The sequence below is a fragment of the Stylophora pistillata genome, chromosome 9 (assembly GCF_964205215.1).
Source record: "Stylophora pistillata chromosome 9, jaStyPist1.2, whole genome shotgun sequence".
In the NCBI taxonomy this organism is placed as follows: domain Eukaryota; kingdom Metazoa; phylum Cnidaria; class Anthozoa; order Scleractinia; family Pocilloporidae; genus Stylophora; species Stylophora pistillata.
This window is the reverse complement of record NC_142527.1, coordinates 32,182,175-32,203,587: the sequence shown is the minus strand read 5'-3', so window position 1 is coordinate 32,203,587 and position 21,413 is coordinate 32,182,175. Positions and strand designations below refer to the sequence as shown.

The 21,413-nt window shown below is 40.6% G+C and overlaps 3 protein-coding genes across 6 annotated transcripts; all 3 read right to left on the bottom strand.

Annotated features, from left to right (window-relative positions):
• Positions 1-294: 294 nt before the first annotated feature.
• LOC111336153 (uncharacterized) lies at positions 295-1,665 on the bottom strand. Its single transcript, XM_022942187.2, has one exon. It carries the CDS (start codon positions 1,509-1,511, stop codon positions 627-629), a length of 885 nt encoding a protein of 294 aa, XP_022797922.2. The 5' UTR covers positions 1,512-1,665; the 3' UTR covers positions 295-626.
• A 2,275-nt stretch (positions 1,666-3,940) lies between these two features.
• LOC111336149 (uncharacterized) lies at positions 3,941-11,647 on the bottom strand. The gene is made up of 9 exons (XM_022942184.2): positions 11,470-11,647; positions 10,001-10,299; positions 9,261-9,463; positions 8,805-9,047; positions 8,116-8,187; positions 7,910-7,984; positions 6,842-7,705; positions 5,844-5,900; positions 3,941-5,375 (listed from the first exon to the last, which is right to left on the bottom strand). The coding sequence occupies exons 1-9, from the start codon at positions 11,521-11,523 to the stop codon at positions 5,035-5,037; spliced, it is 2,208 nt and encodes a 735-aa protein (XP_022797919.1). The 5' UTR covers positions 11,524-11,647; the 3' UTR covers positions 3,941-5,034.
• Positions 11,648-11,795: 148 nt separating this feature from the next.
• LOC111336161 (uncharacterized) lies at positions 11,796-20,720 on the bottom strand. 4 transcript variants are annotated; one of them, XR_015991598.1, is made up of 6 exons: positions 20,611-20,720; positions 18,809-18,951; positions 17,305-18,315; positions 16,753-16,888; positions 13,913-14,196; positions 11,796-13,352 (listed from the first exon to the last, which is right to left on the bottom strand). XR_015991598.1 is itself a non-coding variant. In XM_022942200.2 (5 exons), the coding sequence occupies exons 2-5, from the start codon at positions 18,885-18,887 to the stop codon at positions 13,995-13,997; spliced, it is 1,428 nt and encodes a 475-aa protein (XP_022797935.1). In that variant the 5' UTR covers positions 18,888-18,951; positions 20,611-20,720; the 3' UTR covers positions 13,579-13,994. The 4 variants fall into 4 exon arrangements, 3 of the variants coding, with proteins under 3 accessions (XP_022797935.1, XP_022797934.1, XP_088589007.1); XM_022942200.2 differs by lacking the exon at positions 11,796-13,352 and having other exon boundaries at positions 13,579-14,196; XM_022942199.2 differs by lacking the exons at positions 11,796-13,352; positions 13,913-14,196 and adding an exon at positions 15,497-15,819.
• Between the last annotated feature and the right edge of the window lie 693 nt (positions 20,721-21,413).

Here is a 21,413-nt window from a genome sequence, read left to right as displayed (position 1 = left end):
GCAAGAGAAGGAAAGAAAGAAAGCTGGGGATATTCAATTCAGTAATCAATCATATATTATCGTATTTTAAAAGTATGATATTTTTACAGGACTTGTTGTTTTTCGTTAAAATAAATTTAGCCTAAAAGAGAGTAATGAATAGCGCATACTAAAGAAGAAAAATTTGAAAAGTTGTAAAGTACATTGAAAGAAGGGTTATTGTGATGAGTTGTTTCTGATAATTACTTTAATTTTCCGTGCACAAAGGCGTGAGTTACATCGTCGAGATGTTAAAACAATCAAACATCCAAGAAATTCACTCAGCCAGCGAAAAAGTAACGTTTAATTGTTGTGATATTTTAAATCAATTATTTGTAACTGTTATAGATTATCCCAACCTCGGCACGCTAAGTGTGCATCTCTATTACAGACAAAAATCAAACACAAACTTTTCTTAATTTTCTAAATCTGGGTTCCGGTGTGACCTAGGTTTAAGCTACGTGTTCTCATTATGGTTAAGGCAGGCGGATTGGGACGAGGATAAATTCCAGAAATCGTATCATTGTTGGAAATTGAAAAATCAAAATTTGATCTGTCCGGATACAACCTACATGCAGATGTAATTATCACTGTTTTATAAGTTCTTATCAGTTCCTATAATATCTTTTTCCTGAAGAAAAAGTTGACTGGATAGTGGAAATCATGTTCCTCACTGCCTGATCTACTTTGCTATTGGTAGCCTGCCGATGGTCTGTTCCACCGCCTCGCGAGTCTGGGTTTTCAATTAGAACTGCTCCCGCAGTGGGAAACGTGGATGGAAAATTGACCTGCCACTTGTGTCTATGACGTTTTTCTATAAACGACATCATCATGTTTTCTGTAGTAGTGTCTCGGCTCATATTCACCTCCCCCTGATGAGCAATCTTCTTGAATTCTTCAAGGACCTTTAGCAATTTTTCATTTCCTCCTGCAACAGAGTACCACTGATATCTTCTCGTAACAGCTTCTTGCAGCTCGTGACGTTTGGGCTGAGACCGACCCCATTCTTGCGTCGTGGTGGGTTGTTCTGGCGAATGATAGTGTTGTCTTCTTGTTTTCAGTGGGTCGACATCGGAACGATTGAATGGGTTTTCACCATCGAGTGGTTCCAAATTACCCCTTCCCATCTGAATTTCGCTTTCAAATAGATAAGGGCATATTTTAGTTGTGTCCACATCAAGAACAAGAAATCTTTTGGGGTTTCCACCATTAAACTCTGATCGAAGACGGCTTCTTTCATGATCAGACCGTCCACTGTACTGACTAACTGATCGCCACTCTCCGATATGGCACAGCCTGTAGCGACTCCAAAGTTCTTCACCAATTACTCTTACAGATGTGTCCTTATCGACATAGGAAGGTACTGCATAATGAACCACTGGATTACCCGTGCTCGTCCACTGACCAAACAAACTTCCACTTCCACCAGCTTCTCTCTTAAGTTTCTGACGATCTTCTTCAAATATATAAGCTGTAAAGGGAGAATTTGCCATACTGGTGCGAGAGAACGCAATTCGTGTTGTTTCCCCGTAAGCAAGAGCAGCAGTGACGACGTAGAGGAGAGATTAGCTCAATTCTCAGGCAAATGCGACGCTCAGGCGCTTTGATAAACGAAGGTGAATTCTTCTGTTGTTTACATCTTTCCAAGAATCGAGGTAAACGAATATATCGTGGTGTTAGTTTGACAGACAGTTTCTTCCGCTCTTTCTCGGAAACGTGACCTCGAAATAATATATGCAAATTAGTCAACTAAAATAAAAACATTTCCGAGAAAGTCGTAACTATGTAAAAATTTCACTTTCAAAAGAGATGGCTTGCTGTTTTGAATTCACTCTTCAACGCTTATTATATATGTATTTTTTTTTTCAAATCAGCAACCACTCATTAATCAAGGAAAAGGCTTGTTATTTCACTCTAAAAACCTGGCGTTCCTGAGTCTATCTAATTTTTTTCTGTTTTCATCAATTTTTTTTTGTGTGTGAAATAGGATTGATGTAATGAATCAGGCAGGCAGGTTCCATAGGATAGGCTTGCTTGATAATCTAAAGAAAATCGTCAAAGTATAAGCAATGTATGACTCTTGATTCTAATGTTAAAATTACACAGACAAGGAAATGTGGGAGAACCCGGTTGTGTGATTTTCACCAGATCTGTCACGCCATGATAAGATCCTGTGACTGTTGTTTCTTTTCTTGAATAGTCCGCACTCATTGAAAGATGTGTTACATACCGACATGTCTTCGCAAAGTGGCCGTCATTTTACCATTTTTATTCAAGCAAATGACATCAAAAGGATTTTTAGCTGGGTATTGAAGCACCCAACCCTAGAAACCGGGGGAGACGCGTTTGGTTTGTGGGAAAGATCTCATGACGGTCTTGAAAATATATTAAATATTCACCACATTATTGGACCCGGTCGGCTCTGTCGTAGAACAACATTTTCATTTCATCAAGACGTTAGATATGCGAGTCAAATGGAGGATTATATTAGTAGAAATCATGGCATGGAACACGTTGCTCTTTGGCATTCGCATCAGAGTGGCTTAGATCGACCGAGTGTGCACGATGAGAAAATGGTTTGGGAAACGATGCCCTCTCACGATATTAATAGGTTCGTCCTTCTCATTGCTAGTATTGTGGATAGAAGCAGTGAATCAGAAATTTCGGCTGTTTCTTTAAAGAGTTTCCTGTTCGAGATCGATGACAAAACAGAAGAATGTCTGCCTGTTCTGCTTGGAAAGTTTCAGGTCTTGACGGGGAAGGAAAACGAGTGGACGCATCGCTTCGACTTAAATGACATGGAGCTAGAGGCGGGTGCAGAGTGTTTGATTACAGAGAAAGATCTCGTATCTTACGAGATCATTGAAACCGAAACAAGTGTTACCGGTTATAAGAAACTGAAAGAAAAAAATACCGGAAATGGACGTGCTGTAAATAATTAAATGCCTATAATCTTTTTCTCACATCTGGAAATCATGATTATAAAATAGAAGCACTTTTAATAAATGAAGAAAGACCATCGCTAAGTTGACATAACGTCGAATAATTCATCCGATACTCCCATTCAAACACTCAGCCGACAGCTTTTTTGTTTTCACCCTTTTTTTAAACTCTACCCGTGTAATCCTTATCCTGTTAGGTTAGTCAGTTTTGAGCCGAGGGTAATCCTTTCGGTCCAACCTCGTTCCCAGGGTCTTTTCCATTTGTTGGGGGAGGGGCGAGAAAAGGAAAGATCCCGCCACACCCCCGCCCCACCCCTAACAACGGGAAAAGGCCCTGAGAACGAGGTTGCTTTCGGGCGGGGCCTTTTCCTATACCCCCTTGGGTGAGGGGTTCTCTCCCGACCAATAAAGACAATTTATTGAGATTATGAAACGCATTTTAAATTCTTTACGCAACAGTGAACCTTTCGGTTCTTTTCTGAGAAAGCTTTTTAATTTCTCGATCATGTATTATAGCTTAACGACTGTGAAGGCCAAATTATAAAAATTAAAACACGGTAGACATTACAGTGTTTTCCCAATTCTCGCGTTTCTTTCGGCCAATATTCGATCATGAGGCCAGTGGCAGATTGTCAGTCACTGAAAAGAAAAATCAGGACCTACGAGACATGGCTACTTTTCGCTCCTCCGCTTTTTGTACCTTCAAACTAACCGAGACCCAATTTAAGCACGTGATCACCTCAGGCTATAAGTCACTACGCCTGCTACGTTTCTATCCCCACCAAAGATGCAGTTTTTCCCCTCCCAGGTGCAAAACCAGTCTAGTCTAAAACTTTCTATCTGGTTCGTTGTCTGTGCGAAGTCTGGGGTGAGCCTTTCGGTGACGTCAGGACTGTTGGTGAGATACAGGCTGGACTGGAGTCGAGAAGGATCAAGGGAGACAGTGATGTGGAGAATGGACGTAATTAGAAGGCCGGCAGTGGAGAGCAGTTAAAATATTTTAATTTAAGTTGAAACAATAACTTCTTGATTATCGCACAGATGGTTATCGAAAACTAACATTTTCTAACGTTTTCACGCTACGAACTACTGTTTAATATAAACAAGTCTCTCCCGTATTGGTATAACTCATAAAGCTATGCACGAAACGAATTAAAACTTTTTCAAGACGGCATCGACATTTCTGCTGCAAACCTTTCAAATAAAAAATGGAAGTATCTAAAAAAATTTCCCATTTAGAATTAGGAATCGAGCTTACACACTTACAAAAAAGTAAAATAAAGTCTTTTCACATTTTAACTCATTTTGTCAGCATGCATGATTATTAAATTGGTGAAAGTTAACGGAAGGTTTTCAAAAAGGTGTTCTATCACTCATTCTTTCGAATTTGCTTAAGTTTTGCAATGATTGGCTTAGAATGCAGAAGAAAACTTCCCAACCAATCAAATCCAAACATGGGTCTGGAATCTTCTCCCGTACAAGTGTCAGTGTCATATAGTTCTTCTCTTCTTTTCTAATTGGTCGTAATAGAGTGCATTTCATTTGACTGCCGTAAAAACAAAACCATAGACCACTTTCATAAATGGCTGCCGAATAAGTATTCTTTTGTTTAAATTTAAGTGAGCCCTTCTGGCCTCGCTTGAGATAATGTATTCTATTGAATTTTGTACAGGAGAACGAGGCCAGAAGGGCTAAGTTAAATTTAAACAAAAGAATATTTATCCGGCAGCCATTTATGAAAGTGGTCTACTGAAGTCAGCAATCAGAAAAAAGAAATATTTTCATCTGAAGAAACTCAAAGTTTAATATTTCAAAGTGCAATTAAACTGAAACGCCGAGAGGCAGAACTGACTAGATCGTTATTAGTTCTAGCTTGGATGTGATTGGTTGAAGGGGGGGATTTTTCTAAACCAATTGCACAGGCTTGTATTCAAAACCAATGCAATCACGGATTCCGTTCGAAGATCAATTGAAAAGCTCTCTATTGTTCCTTTGTTTTTGGTTATGGTACAGCTAACTAAAACCTATTTAAAAATGTCCAGCTTTTTGTGGTCTCCTAATAATTACAACAAACCTAATTCCTTGAGTCGAAACTATTTTTCATACAAAGATTGCATGATAAATGATGATTCTCAATTATGTGCGCTATGTCATTGCGTTTGATCTTTGTTAGCATTTCCTGGAATTCCTTAAGTTTCAGCTGTGGACGCTTTGCCTTCAGTCGATCCAAGACACGCTCCGCGGGATTTGGACTACCCTCATACAGCTCTTTCACCTCAGCCTCCACTCTGCCGCAAATAGCCAAATCTTTATAGTCGCTGTTTTTATTAAGCTCTCTACATATTTCTTCTCTGAGGCAGGGCCGATCATTGTTGATGAGTGAAAAAATGGAATCAGTTGGTAGTGGGCAACAATCTGGGATCAAAGAAAAGAGGGAAGTATCATTATCAATTTACTAATATTGCTCATAGTCGAAGTATACTGTTGTTAAGCCAAGCGCCAGAGGCAAGTTAGCAAATCTAGTTTTCATTTCCTCCTTTACTTGGGGACGATAAAGAAAGATGCTTTCTGATGCCACACTGAGCCACAGGGAACTCTATGTCGACCTATAGACCATGATGCTGATACTGGATTCATTTGCGACATTCATTTTGCAAACAGCCAGCTTCAGTTATGGTCCCACCTGCCATCGAGTTCTTTGCAGCTCCGTGATGGGGCATCGGTACGCAAAATCCGAAGGTCTCGGGTTCTTCTTTTTCTTGTTCGAATGCTTGGTTATCTCGTTAATCGAAGTTCAAAACTATTCACGCTCAATTTCTTGCTTGATGTTTTAAGCGATGGAATGACATAATAGACTTCTAAAGGAAAGCTTGAGTTACATACCTCGACAGCGATGCTCTGCTTCGTGTTTGCGGCAAATCTTTTTATACTTACATTCACCTAATGAAAGAAAGAAAGAAAGAAAGAAAGAAAAAAGTATGTCAGATGTCATATGCTGTAAAAGTTACTATGAGGTCCTATCGGAAAGAAAGATGATTACTGACCTCACATCTTAAACACGAAGGCACGCTACATAAGGAAGTCTTCCCTGGGAAGACCTAGGCTAATTTCTCACTCACCGTTGACGTGTGCGGGTCAAATTTTAATGCTGGTAGACGAACAAAAGGAGCTAATGAGATATCTATTGTTTACTTCCACCAGCATGGTGGCATGAGGTAACGTGCGAACCACCTACTTCGATCTCAAATTTACCGCCACAAATAAAGACAGTTTCTATTAGAGAAAGGAAATACAAATCTCAAAAATTCTTGTATCTTGATGAAGCCATAAAACAATTTCGAGGAATGCGCCCGCTGTTCACTGCTTTGGAGTAGCTGTAGCTCAAGCTGACTTCACTCTAAGAGTTCTATATCACACGACAGTTGATTGACAAATGGTCCAGTGGGACCTAAGGCTCCTTTTATAGCGCGTCTTCTTGTTTAAGACTGTAGCACTGAGGAAGTTCATTTGATGATTACACGGTCAAAATTAACTGAAGTTAGGACCCAAGGGGCCTATCGACGCCAGAATCTGGCGAATTAGATAGGAATAAGCGGCTTATTCCGGTTATATTTACACAAAGCGATAAGGAGTATTACCCTCCCTCAAAAGCATGCAGTATGGAATACCAGTCATCGCAGGTCATTTCCTGGGCTAAGTTGTCTGAATGAAGCACCATTAACACCAATGGAGAGCTTAAGTACCCTAACAACGAAAAGTTTGTGATCGTAGTCACCCGCGATCAGTGTGCATCGGGTTTTAAAGCTTATCTCACCCAATACTTTTCGGGTTTCCCCTCCGTTTGAAAGCGAGGAAGATAAACAAGGTTTGTGACAACTCACCCGTACTGTTTGTATTAATGCTCTTCCGTCCAATCTCGTCCTCCCGTCCTTTCCCGATAGTTGCTGCAGTGACAGGGTTGGCACTTTTTCCAGTAGTAGCGATCAGACGTGGATCTTTCTCTCTGCTTGCAACCCCCTTGGAGTGGTCTATACCCGCCGAAGTAAGGTCTTCGTGATCCATTTCCTGTACACAAGAACAAACCAAATCCTTCTTCTGATTTCTACCTTTTTTCCATCCACCAGCGTTACCCTTGATTTCTTTGCTTTGCCTAGCTGGGCTACTATTTATGCTTCTCGGTGCGATTGCTGTTTCGTGCTTCTCATCACAGGCCTCGATGCTCATTGGAATATTATCTCTACTCTGATTAGAGATTTCTGGTTCTTCCGAAGACGCGGAATGAACCTCGGTGCTTGGAATGGAAGACTGATTAGGTGACGGTCCACGTTGAGGTGTTGCACAAGGGGAAGGTGTAGAAGATATTATGCAATTACATGAATGATTAGGGGACTGGCCACGAGGAGTCATGCGTAGCGAAGTTGATGTGGAACGAGGCAATGGAGGACAACGATCAGGCGACAAGCAACTTGAATGACTTGATGTTTCATTTATTGAAGATGAGGAGTTGTAACTCGGATTACGCGACCAATTACGAGAGGAAAAGCAAGGTGACGACGAAGACGATGAAAAGGGATCGCCACTGTTCACGGGTGACACCCCACGAACAGGTGTAGCACCATCGCGAGAGGAAACTCCTGGGGTTGGAGGGTTTGAGGAACTTTTGCCAGATGGAGTGTTTCTTCCATGCAGGCAAGACTGCAGTTCTTCGGAGGATGAAGAGTGTCCCATCTCGTCCATGAGCTGGTCTGAAAGTGAGAGGGTACTTAAGTTTGAAATAGTATGTTTTTTGGGAGGAAAATCTTTTTCTTCTTCGGATCCATGCACCAGCTGGGTCGATATAAGAAAACAATTTGACAAAAGAGCTTCACAAAAATTTACTCAACTTCTTTTTTTTGGTACGTCTAGGAGGGCAGTTTAAGACATGCAATTATGAAATGTTGATAATTTACCAGATGGATTTATGCGACAGGCACACTGCATTTCATCGATCTCCTTCTTCTGTCCGACCCCAGGATGTCTTAGTTCTAACCAAGAAAGGAGACAAATAAATGTAGATTACAAAAGAGATCACTTCAAATCTACATACTGGAATCTTATAAGTCCAACGACAGATGACTTAGTAATACTTCGTGACAGTAAAACAACAAGTACTCACCAGTAGAGGGAAAGGGTGACAATAATGCTGGTGACACAGCCTCGTCTCGAGGAAAGAAAGGTTCCGCTCCGTCTAAAAAATAGTTAATCGAATGATAATTAAATCGTGGAAATATTTGCAAAGCTTTAGTCTATTTAACAATTATTCCACGAGCGCGCGTTGAATGTGAGATGATAGATAGCCAACGAGGCGCTACGCGCCTCGTTCGCTATAATCATCTCATATCCAACAAGCGCGAGTGGAATAATTTTTTATTAAAAAAAACGCCCCCGAGATAGGAGACAAACTATCTTGACTTTATTTTGTAGGAAGTAACCGGATTTTACATTGTACAGATATTAGATTATGGTATATTGGCTCATATACCATAATGGCTAAGCCAATAAAAAGTCTTGAATTGCATTATCCAATGCTCCAGTCTTTAATAATTTGCATTTTTCCCACCCTCTATCACTTTTTATATGTTTTTCACCCTTGTCAACTGTTGTCGGTGTTCTTGTTTTTTTCAAAGACTTCATGTTTTGCAATTTTTGTTCTGGCATTGATTGCTCGTTTTTCCACCTTTGTCGCTGTTATTATCGGAACCAAACGCGGGAAAACGCATGTTACCTTTGCGTCGCAGATAACTGACAAACAATTGATAGTGATTTCAAACAACACCAGCTCTAAGCATTTTTGATAGAACCTACTTGTCACATTATGTGCTTGTTCAGCGTAGTGATCTTCTGATGTCAGGGGGGCCGACGAACTACCGCCTTCGACATCATGATCGGACGGCAATTCTCGATACCTCCGGCAAGGCACGCCGCACAATTCTTTGATTTGTTTTCGTTTGCGAAATGCCACAAAGAGTAAGGTGGTGCCAACCAAAGACCCCATCAGACAGAAGAAAACCATCCAGCCTGGTTTACCAAAGCGCCTTTCAGAACTTACTATGAAAATTAATGATAATTGGCTATGAGGAATCTCATGTTGAGGAAGCAGCCATTATTTATCGCCTAGAGGGGGTAGGGGTGAGTGGATGATCCAGGGGGGATCACACGGGGCGATATAAAGGGAGAACTATTGTCAGCACCTGAAGAAATGTATAGAGAACAGTATGGAGAATATGCATACTGATGTTAGGGTGTAAAGGGTTAACTTACCCTTTTGTGAGGTTTTTGGATCTCTATCAGTTTCAGTTCCTGGCGGATCAGTGGGTGTGGACGGTGTTAACGGCAGCGTTGTCTTAGTCTTTTCGCTGGGGACCTGTTTCGTCGTCGCTGCGGTGGGTGGTGAGGTAACTGTTGTTGTCAATGGTACAGTAGCAGTCGGGATCGCACGACATACTCCATCATCTTCACGTTTCCTATGACAAGACAAGACAAAACAAGGATTTGTTACAAAGAAACCAGCACGATATCGCATCATAAGCCTGATACTGCAGCAGCAGAAGTCTTCAGTGAGTCTCAACGCAAGCTGGCACAGGTTCAAGTAGAATTAATGACAAACAGCGCGACTGACTTAAGTTAACAGTAGAGAAAAGGAGCCCTCCCTCCATTGTAACCAATGGATATCCTCCCATGCCACGGTGGGTACCGGTCAAAAATATCATACACTAGGAAAACTTTGATGGCAAATTTGAAATGTAGGCAAGTGGACAAATGATGCTTCAGACTGGACAGGGCTGAGAGCATGTTGCTGTACTTGGGATAGTATTACATGCTTTTTAAATTAAATATCTTATTCTCTTTTTCAACAACGGACTCTGGGGTGCTGATTCACTAACTAAGAATAGACTTCCCTAAATAGGTTTTATGAACTACCGTCAGTCACTAATGCCGTAACAGTCCTTCCCAGAACTACCCTCATCCGGACGATCAGGCTACAAAATCAAATATCTTACCCTACAGGACATTTATCAGCGCAAACAGTATCATTCTTCGGCGTGCACGCTGCTATTTCTACTTTATAATCACTTCTGCACGACTGGCATGTTGAGCAACGCCTGTGAGATTTCATGTCCTGGAAAAAATCCTTTCGACACGGTTTACACCCAACACCCGTTATTTCCCCTGCGTCGTTATGTCCACAGTGGTTTGTATACTCTTCCCCAGGGTTACACGCCGGGCAGAGTTTACAGCATTTTGTGTTTTTGTCAAAATACTCGCCAGAGCTGCATATCACCTCACACCCAGTAATGATCTAACAAAAGCAAACAGAGTAATGATGTTCAACACGTAAGATCTTCATATAATGCAATCACTGAGGTCATAACAGGTTGAAATCTAACAGTCGCAATGTACTGTCTTCGAGAATTTACTGAGCAAGTAAACGCGGAAGAAAGCTGGTCTGTATGATGTTTTCAGGGCCTCGATCCTTCCGAAAGAATTCCTTTCATTTTACTGCTAACCTTTCACGGGACCAGACTTTCGTTTTAGAGAGGTGAGGAATGGTAGAGAGATGCAGTTATAAAGCCTACATAAACCGAATGTCGATAGGACTTGGGTAAAAACCAACCTGGCGGGGGAATGCGAGCTAGATGCTTGAAAGAAGGGAACATAGTGGAAGGGATCCGCTAATTCCAGTAAAAGCATGGTGAAAGTGAACCTTTTTGCTAAAACGGCTTTGTTCAGGCCGATCAAAAAAAATCCCTCTTGTAATCCTTCTTGTATTTCATGTCATCGACAATCTTTCAGTTTCTACACAATTTGTTGTTAGGTAAGGATTATTAAAATCTATGGCTACTATGGCTAAAGTAAACATCTTTTTCCGCATTTCAGCCCTAAATTCAATTGATCAGTTCGTCTAACTACCCTTTTTTCTTTGCTGTAATTTTTACTGAATCGTGTATTATTAAAAGCTGCGACCGCGAGTGTTGGAAACCTGCTCCGAAAAGCCGAATATCTACCGCAAGAATTCTTAAGGAAAAGATCCCGAGTGTGTGGGCCACTCCAGGCAATTCTTCAAATATCATGACAACATTCTCCTAACTTTAGGCAGTATGACTGAATATATTGATAATCCAGATGGGGAGAATTAAGAATATGGATACGCACAAAACAATCTGAAGTCATTATGATCGTCGTGCAAGCGGGGAAAGTTTATGATGATTGAAATAAAAGTACCTAATTCGACAGTTGCTCATTCCTTCTTCCTATTTGCAATGAACTAATACAAATGTGAAATTGTATTTTGCAAACAGAAAAAAAGGCCACGTGCTTTTCAAATGCTTAACAATTGACTTCTGTGCTTGTTTGTACTTATTTGAATCTAAATTATATCTCTACAAGATTATTGCTTTCGCTAATAATCAGCCAAAAAATTTAACTCGTACACTTCCGAGTTTCTTTAAGTCAAATAAAGTGTACTTACGTCGTAGAAGAAAAGGGCGAGGTGCAATACTAACAATATGCCAATTTTCCTCATGGCCAAGAAATTTCAAATCGCGGCTGAAGCAGATCGCGGCAGATCTTTAGATAGCAACACCAGGGGCTGTGGTAACACTGTTAAGTGAAATGAGGTATACAAGCCAAGTGCACCTTACAGCTATTTGCTTCCCTTCGTGGGCGTGTACTTTCGAAACTGTCATGTGAGTCATATTAATAGTTTAAAATTAGGTTATTACGTTAAAAAAATCCCTTAAAATATGATTGAATCTTCCAAATCTTGTTTACTGACGTCTCTTAAACGTTCTTAAAGGCTACAACTATCTTCCATCTTATTCTTACAGCGTTCATGACTTGTGATAGCATACAGCTTGTAAGGTTTTGCTGAAACAAAGCTGTAACGCCGCTTAGAGTAAGGCCTCAGGTGCCTTTATTTCTAAGTAAATGACTTCCGCTGCTAATTTTGACTTCCGCTTTACATGTGGGACTCTTTGAGGATTACACGAGCTTAATACACCACTATAAGGAGCTGAAAATTTCCCTGGATAGCAGAAAATTGCCCTAATTAAGCAAACTACAGCTCAATTACATTCTGGTTCTCCATTTTTCGCTTTCTTGTAGAGCTGTCGACTTGACCGAGCATAGTCGGTAGCTATTTAAATATTCTGATATCAGTGCTGGACCATGACCTTTCCCGGAAAAAAAGCAGTCACTTGTCTAACACAAAATTAAACCCCGATTGACGCACGGAAAGCTTTAACGTCATTAAACAAAAGGCTTATATTTTCTAAAAGAAAGTGAAATTCTATTAGAAGTTAAAGGGTGTGGAAAAAGAATTAAAGAATACAGATGTCTCTTTGGTTCTTCTTGATGACAAACTAATGAAGTATCTTGAAAATATTGTACAATCCTCCCGTGTATTTTCATATTATTACATTTTTTAATATTTGCTAAAAGTGCTAAAAGTCTTCACACAGAACTTTGATGACTAGTAGAGTTGTCCAATTTAAATGTTGTGAATACAGCGTAGGGTTTTCATGATCAAATCCGCTGACCCATAGTGTTCTGTCATGACGTTAGTATATCTCAACACAGTTTCTAATCGCAAGCGAACTGAGGAGGCAGCGATCCAATCCCTTCGCTCAATGACAGGCGATGTTCTGCCGCTTTGACAGGGATAAAAAAACCAAGAGTCAAAACTTTCGCTTTTACTAGAGTTTTTTTCAACAGTTAAGCTCAAATCCCCCAAACAAATAACCCCAGCGAATCGACTACAAAAGAGACAATGGGTCTCTAACACCGGCTTACCTTGGATACGAAAACCTCTTTATTCAAGAATGAAATAATATCTGTTGAATAGTCATTACACGATCGAGCATCATGAAATGAAAGTTACTTATAATCTTAAATTGAGGTGGTGTATTTCGATTCTGTTTGCATAAACACCGTGGACACCTGGAAGTGAATGGTGATGATGCGCTCAGGAAACGCTGACGAACCTTCTTGGCTTTTTCGTATGCCTATGCTTTTGGCTGGACGCCTACTCTTCAACTTGAACTTGGAAAAGATTCTCTTTGAAAGGGGTGTGAGATGAAGTGTGTAGCATTCGAGATGTTCCTGCTCGGAGGGAAAGTCCCGTAATGAATAATTTATCCTTTGGACAGGAAATATACTGAATTATTTACTCAAGCGCTCTCACGAAACTTTCCAGGATTTTTCATATCGCAACTTCGGTTATATGTCCCGTAAAATGCGTCCCAGCTGCAACAACTTTTCAGTTTCCTTTCCATTTCCAAGAAGAGCCAAGGTTGTTTCCGCGGAGACTAAGGTCACAAGGAGTTCCCTTGTTTGTCGTATTATTATATTTAGCTGCGGAAAAAGACGTCGTGTTTTCAATGAAGATGTCATAAATTAAATAAATCAAAAGTTTAAAGGTAAGCAGCAATTAAGGTGGAATGTACGTCAATTATTGAGTCCTTCCTTGTCACTTATAAAACTAATTTTTACTAAAAAAGTTAGTTCGGCGTATGGAAGAAAAAAGGAAAAACTCGCAGAAACAACAATAAATGCAACAAGGATAAAAAAGATGAAACAGTTTGCGATTCATGAACGAATTTTATTCATATGACAAATTCGTCTTTCGCATTCGTGTTCAAAAATTTTCCTTTTTCCGTGACAACGTACGTTATTGTAATCAGGTATGCTCACGTAAGACTACAGTAAGAGAAATATCAACATTGATTTTTGTTAAAGATGTCGTGAAACTACTGAATTGCTTTTCCGTTTAAGACTACACATGATACCCAAGAAAAGAATCATTCAAACATCACAATCGCGACACTGAAAGACATGTTTACCGCATAGGAACTGCAACAAAGGGTATTAGATGACCCCACTCGAATAGACTAGGGAAAAATTTATCTACTTGCCATTCTGCTCGCTTCGTTTAAATTACAACTGAAGAACAGGAAGTTTTTAAAACAGCCGCAAACAAAAGAATATCCAATGTCGTCATAAATGACCGTCTTTTTTGTGTATTCTGTTTATGCTTAGACTTGAAAGGTGAAGGCTTGGAATGGAGAAACGGGAAGATCCGACAGATACACAATCGAGTGCTTTGTCGGTTTGTTCTTCCATCATAATTTCGTCAATATGGCCCATGACCGTGCTGGCATGACGAATCATCGGCTTGTTTTCTTTTTTCCACCTTAATCTGCAAATAACGTAAATAAAGAATGTTGAAACTGGGTCAAGATAAGAAATACTTCACATCTCAGCCGCATTGTTTCTCTATAATCGAAACTGTCGCTTATAAATTTCCGGGTTTCTTCTGTGGTTGTACCATGTGTGTGAATTTTCTCGAGCCAATAATAATGAATGTTAAACATGGGAATAGGGCTCCTATGTATTTTTCTTTACTGTACACCCTACAAGGACCTAAGCCCAGGTTTGTACGTTGTGGAAAATTCAGTCTAAAATCAATTCACGCTTCTATTTTTTGATTTGTGTCAATCCTTTCAATTGTTCACTAATTATTCACAACATGCTCATTCGTTTTTAATCAAATCTGTCTAGTTTCACGTTTTATCGTCTTGGCAAACTAATAAAGCATTACGTGTTTTTCTTCCAGTAAAAGTAATTTTTCACTTTGCTAGAAAATAAGTCCAAATTTAGTGCCATGACGCCTTTCAAGAACATACTCGAACCTTCAATAATTCAATAATTTTTACGAAACCCATTTTTTTTTAAATTTTCCCCCGTTGCACGATGATACATTCGTTATTGTTTTAAAATCCTCGCACTGAACGAAAAAGGTCTTAAAAGCGCATCCCAGCTGCCAAAATTAACCCGTCCTAACAACAACTAGCTAATCACTAACGAGCGACCGGTGTAGCAAAATATGGATGATAATTAAGTTTTATCAACTAAGTTGATAATAGAGAGCTTAAGCATCAGACGTTTTTGATGTCACGGACGTCAGAATACCGGGGGAGACTGGATCGACAACGGCGTTTTAGGCGCGAAATTTTTTACTTAAGCTGGACACCTGCGTCACCACGAACGTGACAGCTGATCACAGTTGTCACGTTTTTGGTCATTGTTTACAAAGGAAATGTGGCCGTAATTTGCAACATGCCGTATTTAAAGGATGTGAGAAAATCACTTTTAATCGCTCATGACCAAGGAATGGTGTCAGATGAGGAACTGTTGCTATTACTGAAAGAGAATTCGTCAAAAAACCCTGAGTTTTCGTACGAAAAATACGCGAGGTTTAGTATCGAGAGTATCGAGGAACCTGAGTGCAAGTCCGAGTTTAGAGTTGAAAAAAAGGACCTTCCACTGCTGGCTGATGCGCTTCGACTACCGGACACCTTCCACTGTAATCAGAGAACCACTGCCGACAAGTTAGAGGGGCTATGTATTTTGCTCAGGCGAATGTCGTTTCCTTGCCGATATAGCGACATGCTCGCACGATTCGGCCGACCGGTTCCTGAACTTAGCATGATATCAAATACGGTGATGAATTATATTTACGATATACATGGTCACAAACTGTGTCAGTGGAATCATGATCTACTGAATCCACGTGACTTCAACGCCTACACGGATGCTATATCGAATAAAGGGGCTGCACTCCAAAACGTAACGATCTTGCACTGATCCTTTTGTCATTGAATCCTTGAATAACGGATCTTGTAATCCACTTAGCGCCTCTGCGATCGACAGCCATATTTGCGCTCGGTTGCTCGTTTTCTTCTTTGCTTTAAACGGATTCTGCACTCTGACTTCTTTCATTAGTGCTACGTCGTGCTGTTCAGACCATTCCATAGGCCCACTACATAAAAGAAAAAAGATAGAAGCGAGTGTTACTGTAGGTAGTAGCTGTATAAAATAGTCGATCACATTTCAGCACTAAAAATAAAAAGCTTAATGGCGGGGAAATTAATGCACTTTCTTGAACGTGAAATACGGCAACGACATAAACCTCTCGACAAAAAGAAAACAACTAATAACAAAAACAAACACATGGCAAGATAACTTGCTATTATATAAGTATTTTTCCTGTTCTGGAAAAACCCTCTGCTCGTAGGATAACTAAAAGAATGGCGACAAACAAAAAGGAATTCACGATCAAACAAAACCAAGTAACAGAACCTGCGGAAACTTGTGCCAAACACGAAGTTAGGCACATTTTGTCCCATTTTTAAAAGTTATTGTTTAAGTGCAGATAAAAAACTACTTTCTTATGAAACCTACAATGTACTTACGGGTTTGATTTGACGATTGAAAATGAAGACATGGTGTCAGTCTTGTACTGAGACAGTCCGGAAACAGAGCGAAACAACACGCACGGCAAACATCCCACTTTCACGTCTGCGACCTCACGTCAAAAACGTCTGCACATGCGTACTGATTGCGAAGCTCATATTTAAACTTCCGGTTGACGTCCGTGAATCAAAAACGTCCGATGCTTAAGCTCTCTAATGTAAATTGTCGACCGTAAACAGTATCTAAAGTTGACTTTCGGATGTAGCCGTTCGTCTTTCGCACTGTAAAAAGGGCTTACGCTGCTAACGTCTGCTTTAGAAACTGTTTACAGCGGCCACATCTGCATTATCAACTCATTTGAAAAAACCACGTTATTTTGTAATATTCCCCCACCGACGCAGCACCACAGCATTTTTAAAAACTTACTCCCTTTCGGCAAAAACGAGACAACTTGCTCAAGTGCTCCAAATTGGCTCTGCGACAAAATCATTCTGCCTACCTGACAAAAAGGACAATTAATCCCGCAACAATGATGAAAGCCACAGCCCCTAACACTGAACCAATGATAACTTGCTGCCGAGCTTGCACCTTTGTGACCCTTGCTTCCGCTGTCTTCAGTGTAGATCGGCCTTCATCTAAAGTAGACAAAAAATGACAACTGTCAGATTTAACAACCACCTCGTAAAAATTGGTTTTGTTTCATTATTACAATAGCTACTTGGTTTAGAAAACTCTCCTCACCTTTTCAAATTTTCTCGTGCCTAGGGGTCGAATGAGTTGTCACCGAACCCTTGACTCGTTTTCTTTTGTCTTAACAGGCCGTAGTGATTCTCTGGTTAGGGGTTAACGACTCTCAGTCTAAAATTGCTCTCAAAGATCAACAACCCTTCCACTTAAACAAAGTATGAGCATCAAATTTGGTCACGTTCCCCCAATCCTTTGAGGGTGGGGTCCCCGTCCGAAGGGATCAAGGGAGCGTGACCAATGAGAACGAGATTGATGCACGCGGGAAGCAAGTGCACATTGCCAAGCGTGCTCCATTAAAAAATACCTGTGCAATTGTAACCGTCTCCAAAGAATCCACTTTTACACTGGCACACGAAGGATCCGTTCAATTCTGCACAATTTGCGTTTGTGGGACAATTCAAGCTTGACATACAGTTGTCGTAGGGTTTACAGGAATTTCCGTACGCGAAGAAACCTTCGTTGCATTTACATTTATAAGACCCTTGTGTGTTCAGACAGTTCGCGTTTTCACCGCAGTTAGAACTGTCTTGGGTACATTCATTGATGTCACTACAATCCAAGCCGTTTCCTTGATAACCTGGTGAGCAAATACAGCTGTGCGAACCATTTGAGTTTACGCACATAGAATTAATATGACAATTATGTTCTCCGCGTTGACATTCGTTGATATCCGTACAGTCAACACCATTACCTGTATAACCTGATCTACAAGTACATTGGAAAGAACCAGGCGTGTTCATGCAAGTTGCGTTGGAGTGGCATCTATCGATTTTTGTCAGACTGTTGTTGACATCCGTGTAGTTGGATTCATTTCCGGTCAAGCCTGCATCCGTATTCAGCAAGCACTCGTCAACATCTTCACAGTTAGAGCCATTTCCGGTAAATCCTGTTTTACAAGAGCACTTAAAGGATCCTTGATAATTCAAACAGGTCGCATTCGAGTGACACTTATCAGTCTCCAATGCGCATGCGTCAATATTATTACAATTGAATCCATCACCCTCGTATCCTTGGTGGCAACTGCAATTGTAGGATCCAGCGGTGTTAAGGCATGAGGCATGCGCATTACATCTATGTAAGTTTTGCACACACTCATTGATATCAAGACAAGAATTGTCATGAGCGATAAACCCAGCTGAACAGTTACATCTGTAGGAACCAAGAGTATTAATGCAGTTTGCAGACATATTGCACTGGTGAGATGATGACGCACACTCGTCTACATCACTGCAGTTGATTCCATTTCCACTGAATCCTTCGTTACAAGAGCATACTGTGTTATTGATACATGAAGCATTCGGTCGCTCCTCTGCGTCTAAAATAAGGGGAAAAGAAAGATCAGTCTTATCGACGAAGTGGAATCTGTTCGGAAATCTGAATATTGTTCAGCTGTTCTGATTTGTTTTGAATACTTTTTTGTTGAGGAGAGACTCTTTCAAAATTCGCCCTTCGAAACGCGATTTCTCTCCAATTCCATGTGCTACATTCGACGGTTAAGTAATTTGAAAAGATATCCTTTGTAATCTTTGGATGTCGTCATGATATTTGGACGATATCTAGAACAAAGTAAGTAGACCAGGTCACCAAAATACTATTTTGGGGAGAGAGGAGTGAGAGACTACGCTTAGAATTGACTTCAGGGTTTGAATTTACTGACAAGCTTCGTATCAAGAAGATGCAATTTTCGACCGCCATTTCTCATGATGCATTTTTTCCCTTTCGTTCTCTGACTATTTCCCTGTCTTCCTCAAAATGTAGCAACATGCCTTGAAGATGACTGGGGACGTTCTAGTTTTATTTCAACCTACCTGTCTCTATGCTTAAGAACACGACACACGTAATTATTATGATCCAGACACCACAATGCAACCACCTGAAGTAGCGCATAACTTCAAATCAAGATTGAGTGAGTCCCAAAAACCTTCAAACCTTGGGCCATGACTGAGATATTCTACAAAGGAAAAACTAAGTCTTATTGATTTATAGAATAGTTACTGAGACAATATCAATTGGTGCGCGGGTTGTAATAAGAAAAATGTGATAAGACCAACACCAAAATATGCTGAGATGGGAAAACCAAACCGCGGTACGGTATGGTAAAAAAAAGATTGAAGAATGACGAACTAAAAGTATGATGAGCAGCAGAGCTTGGTGGGAGTCGGGCGGTGTGCGCACTGGGATCGCGCTGATTCGTGGGTGAAATTTGAAATCACACCGCCTGGGTGGGAGTCTAGTCTTATAAATTGGCGGGAGGCCTCCTTGACCTTTTTATCCTCCGGAAATTGTGGGTAGTTGCTGTCTTTTGTCATGTTCTCATGTCAAATGCTTTCGAAAAACATGTCACTATCAACTCTCGCAACTGAAGAGGTTAATTCTAATTTTGTAATATTGAATTGTCTGGAGAAGTGTATATCAAAGCCACAAGCCGGAGATTATATCTGCAGTGGTTTTATTTGCAAGGAGGGGAATTCACTTGTGGATCGATATCCACCTGTTCAGCGAGCCATTTGTTACATTACGTTCCACGCCAGCGTTACGTCGAGATGAGGGGGAATCGAATGAAATCAACAATAATTTTATTTACGTTCTATTTTAAGATAGAATTAGTTGGTTATTAATAATAAGTTGATAAAGGTTGGTTAACCGCAGTAGCGAAATTTTGAAAATCTGACTTTTCGCGCAGTTGTTATTCCTTCTTCAGAGCAACTAGATGCCACGGTATATAGTGCCTTTACTGATCATTTAAACAACATATTGAATATACAGAAAGCTTTTCAATTGATCTGTACCCTAGATTGAATTCCATCACTCCTTGCAGGTCCTCACGCACTCGCATCAACTTCCACAACTTTTGTTTCGAATCCCCTTATTTCCGCGTTAAATGTTGCTTTTTCGCGATCCGACGCCAGCAGTTTCTCACTTCCCAGCTTTCTATGTCGCTAGTGTGAGAAGAAACCGGCGAAAAGAAAATGCTGGCTTTACGATTCGTCTTCTTTTGGCACCGACTGATTCTCTCGCCCGTTTCTTTTCACCCACGCACCGGACTAAGTTGGGTAAGGGCGGCTGGTAGTAAATCTATTTCGCGCAATGAACGAGCACGCTCGGTCATTTTCGATCCACATTTGCACAAGATGACAGAGGCATCAAGACTATCGAAAGCTTTCAATAACTGAAGAATAAGAAGTAGAATAAAACCTGCCTATTTGCTTTTAATTGACGCAAAAATCGAGCAGTCTTGGGCTAAAGAGACGTGGATCTATAGCTTCTTTGTTCCATTGTTTTCCTTCACAAATGCATTCGCGGTTGATAGACAGTTATCTCCGTTCAATTGAACACGAATAAGCACCTAGCACTTATCTGCATTCTTGTACCCACAAGACTGAAAATACTAAATTAATACTAACAAGCTTTAAAGGATTGCATAAACGTTTCATTTTAACGAGCGTTACCTGACCTAACGCAGGAACCCAATCGTCACAAACGCTGATGGCATGTGACGCGGACATGATATAGCAAAACACAACGCGATCACAACAAAATGTTACTCTATCGATTACAACCTGACCTCGATTGCCAATTGCATCAGCTCTTAGAGGATATCAGAACTTACCTAGTGATCTATCAGCAGATAAGAAATTTGTTAGGTTGTTTCAGCTAAAATTTAGCCAAACTTGATTTGTGTAATCTTCAAGTGAACACAGGAAGCGCGATCGACGTAATGTTAGCAATAGTAACACGATACTGAAATAATGAAGTTAAGTACTCACTCAGTTAATGGTTAATAGAGTTTCGCAATAACTTTCGAAAGGTTTTTAAAAAACTCTGTCTTTTTTAACCCCGCAGTCAGCGTGACTTTCTCGGAGTTCCCAAATTCTTCTTCAGCTCAATTCCGCCCATCAGTGATCAAGGCCTACTCTGCGAGCAGAGGAGCCTTTGATACCTTATGCAATATCATGTGATAAAAGAAGAAGTTTCAGTAACTTCAGAGCTTCCTTTTTTCTCCAGTGATGTTTAGTGTATGTATGCAGTGGCAGACCTAGGGGAGGGGCACTACACCCCCTTACTTTGGGTAAAAAGGTAAACGCAGGGGGAAGAAAAGCCGGCAGGTGAACACACACAAACAAAAAACGCCTTCCTCCCCCCCCCCCCCCGCTTCCGCCTAAGCTCAAGGTCTGGATCCGCCACTGATATGTATGCTCAATTACCAGCCACTACCTGGGAAATGGATCCCACTCTCTTCCCCCTCTTGAGAGAATGGAACACCGGACATGAATCGAGAATACGGCGAAAATCGAGGCGGGTGCGCATGCGACATTTTCTCTCCTTCATTTTATTGAGACATAGAATCGTAATTTGCACGTTGGATATTCCCCTGTCGGTGAGACTAACCTGAGCATCGCCATCATTCTCCGG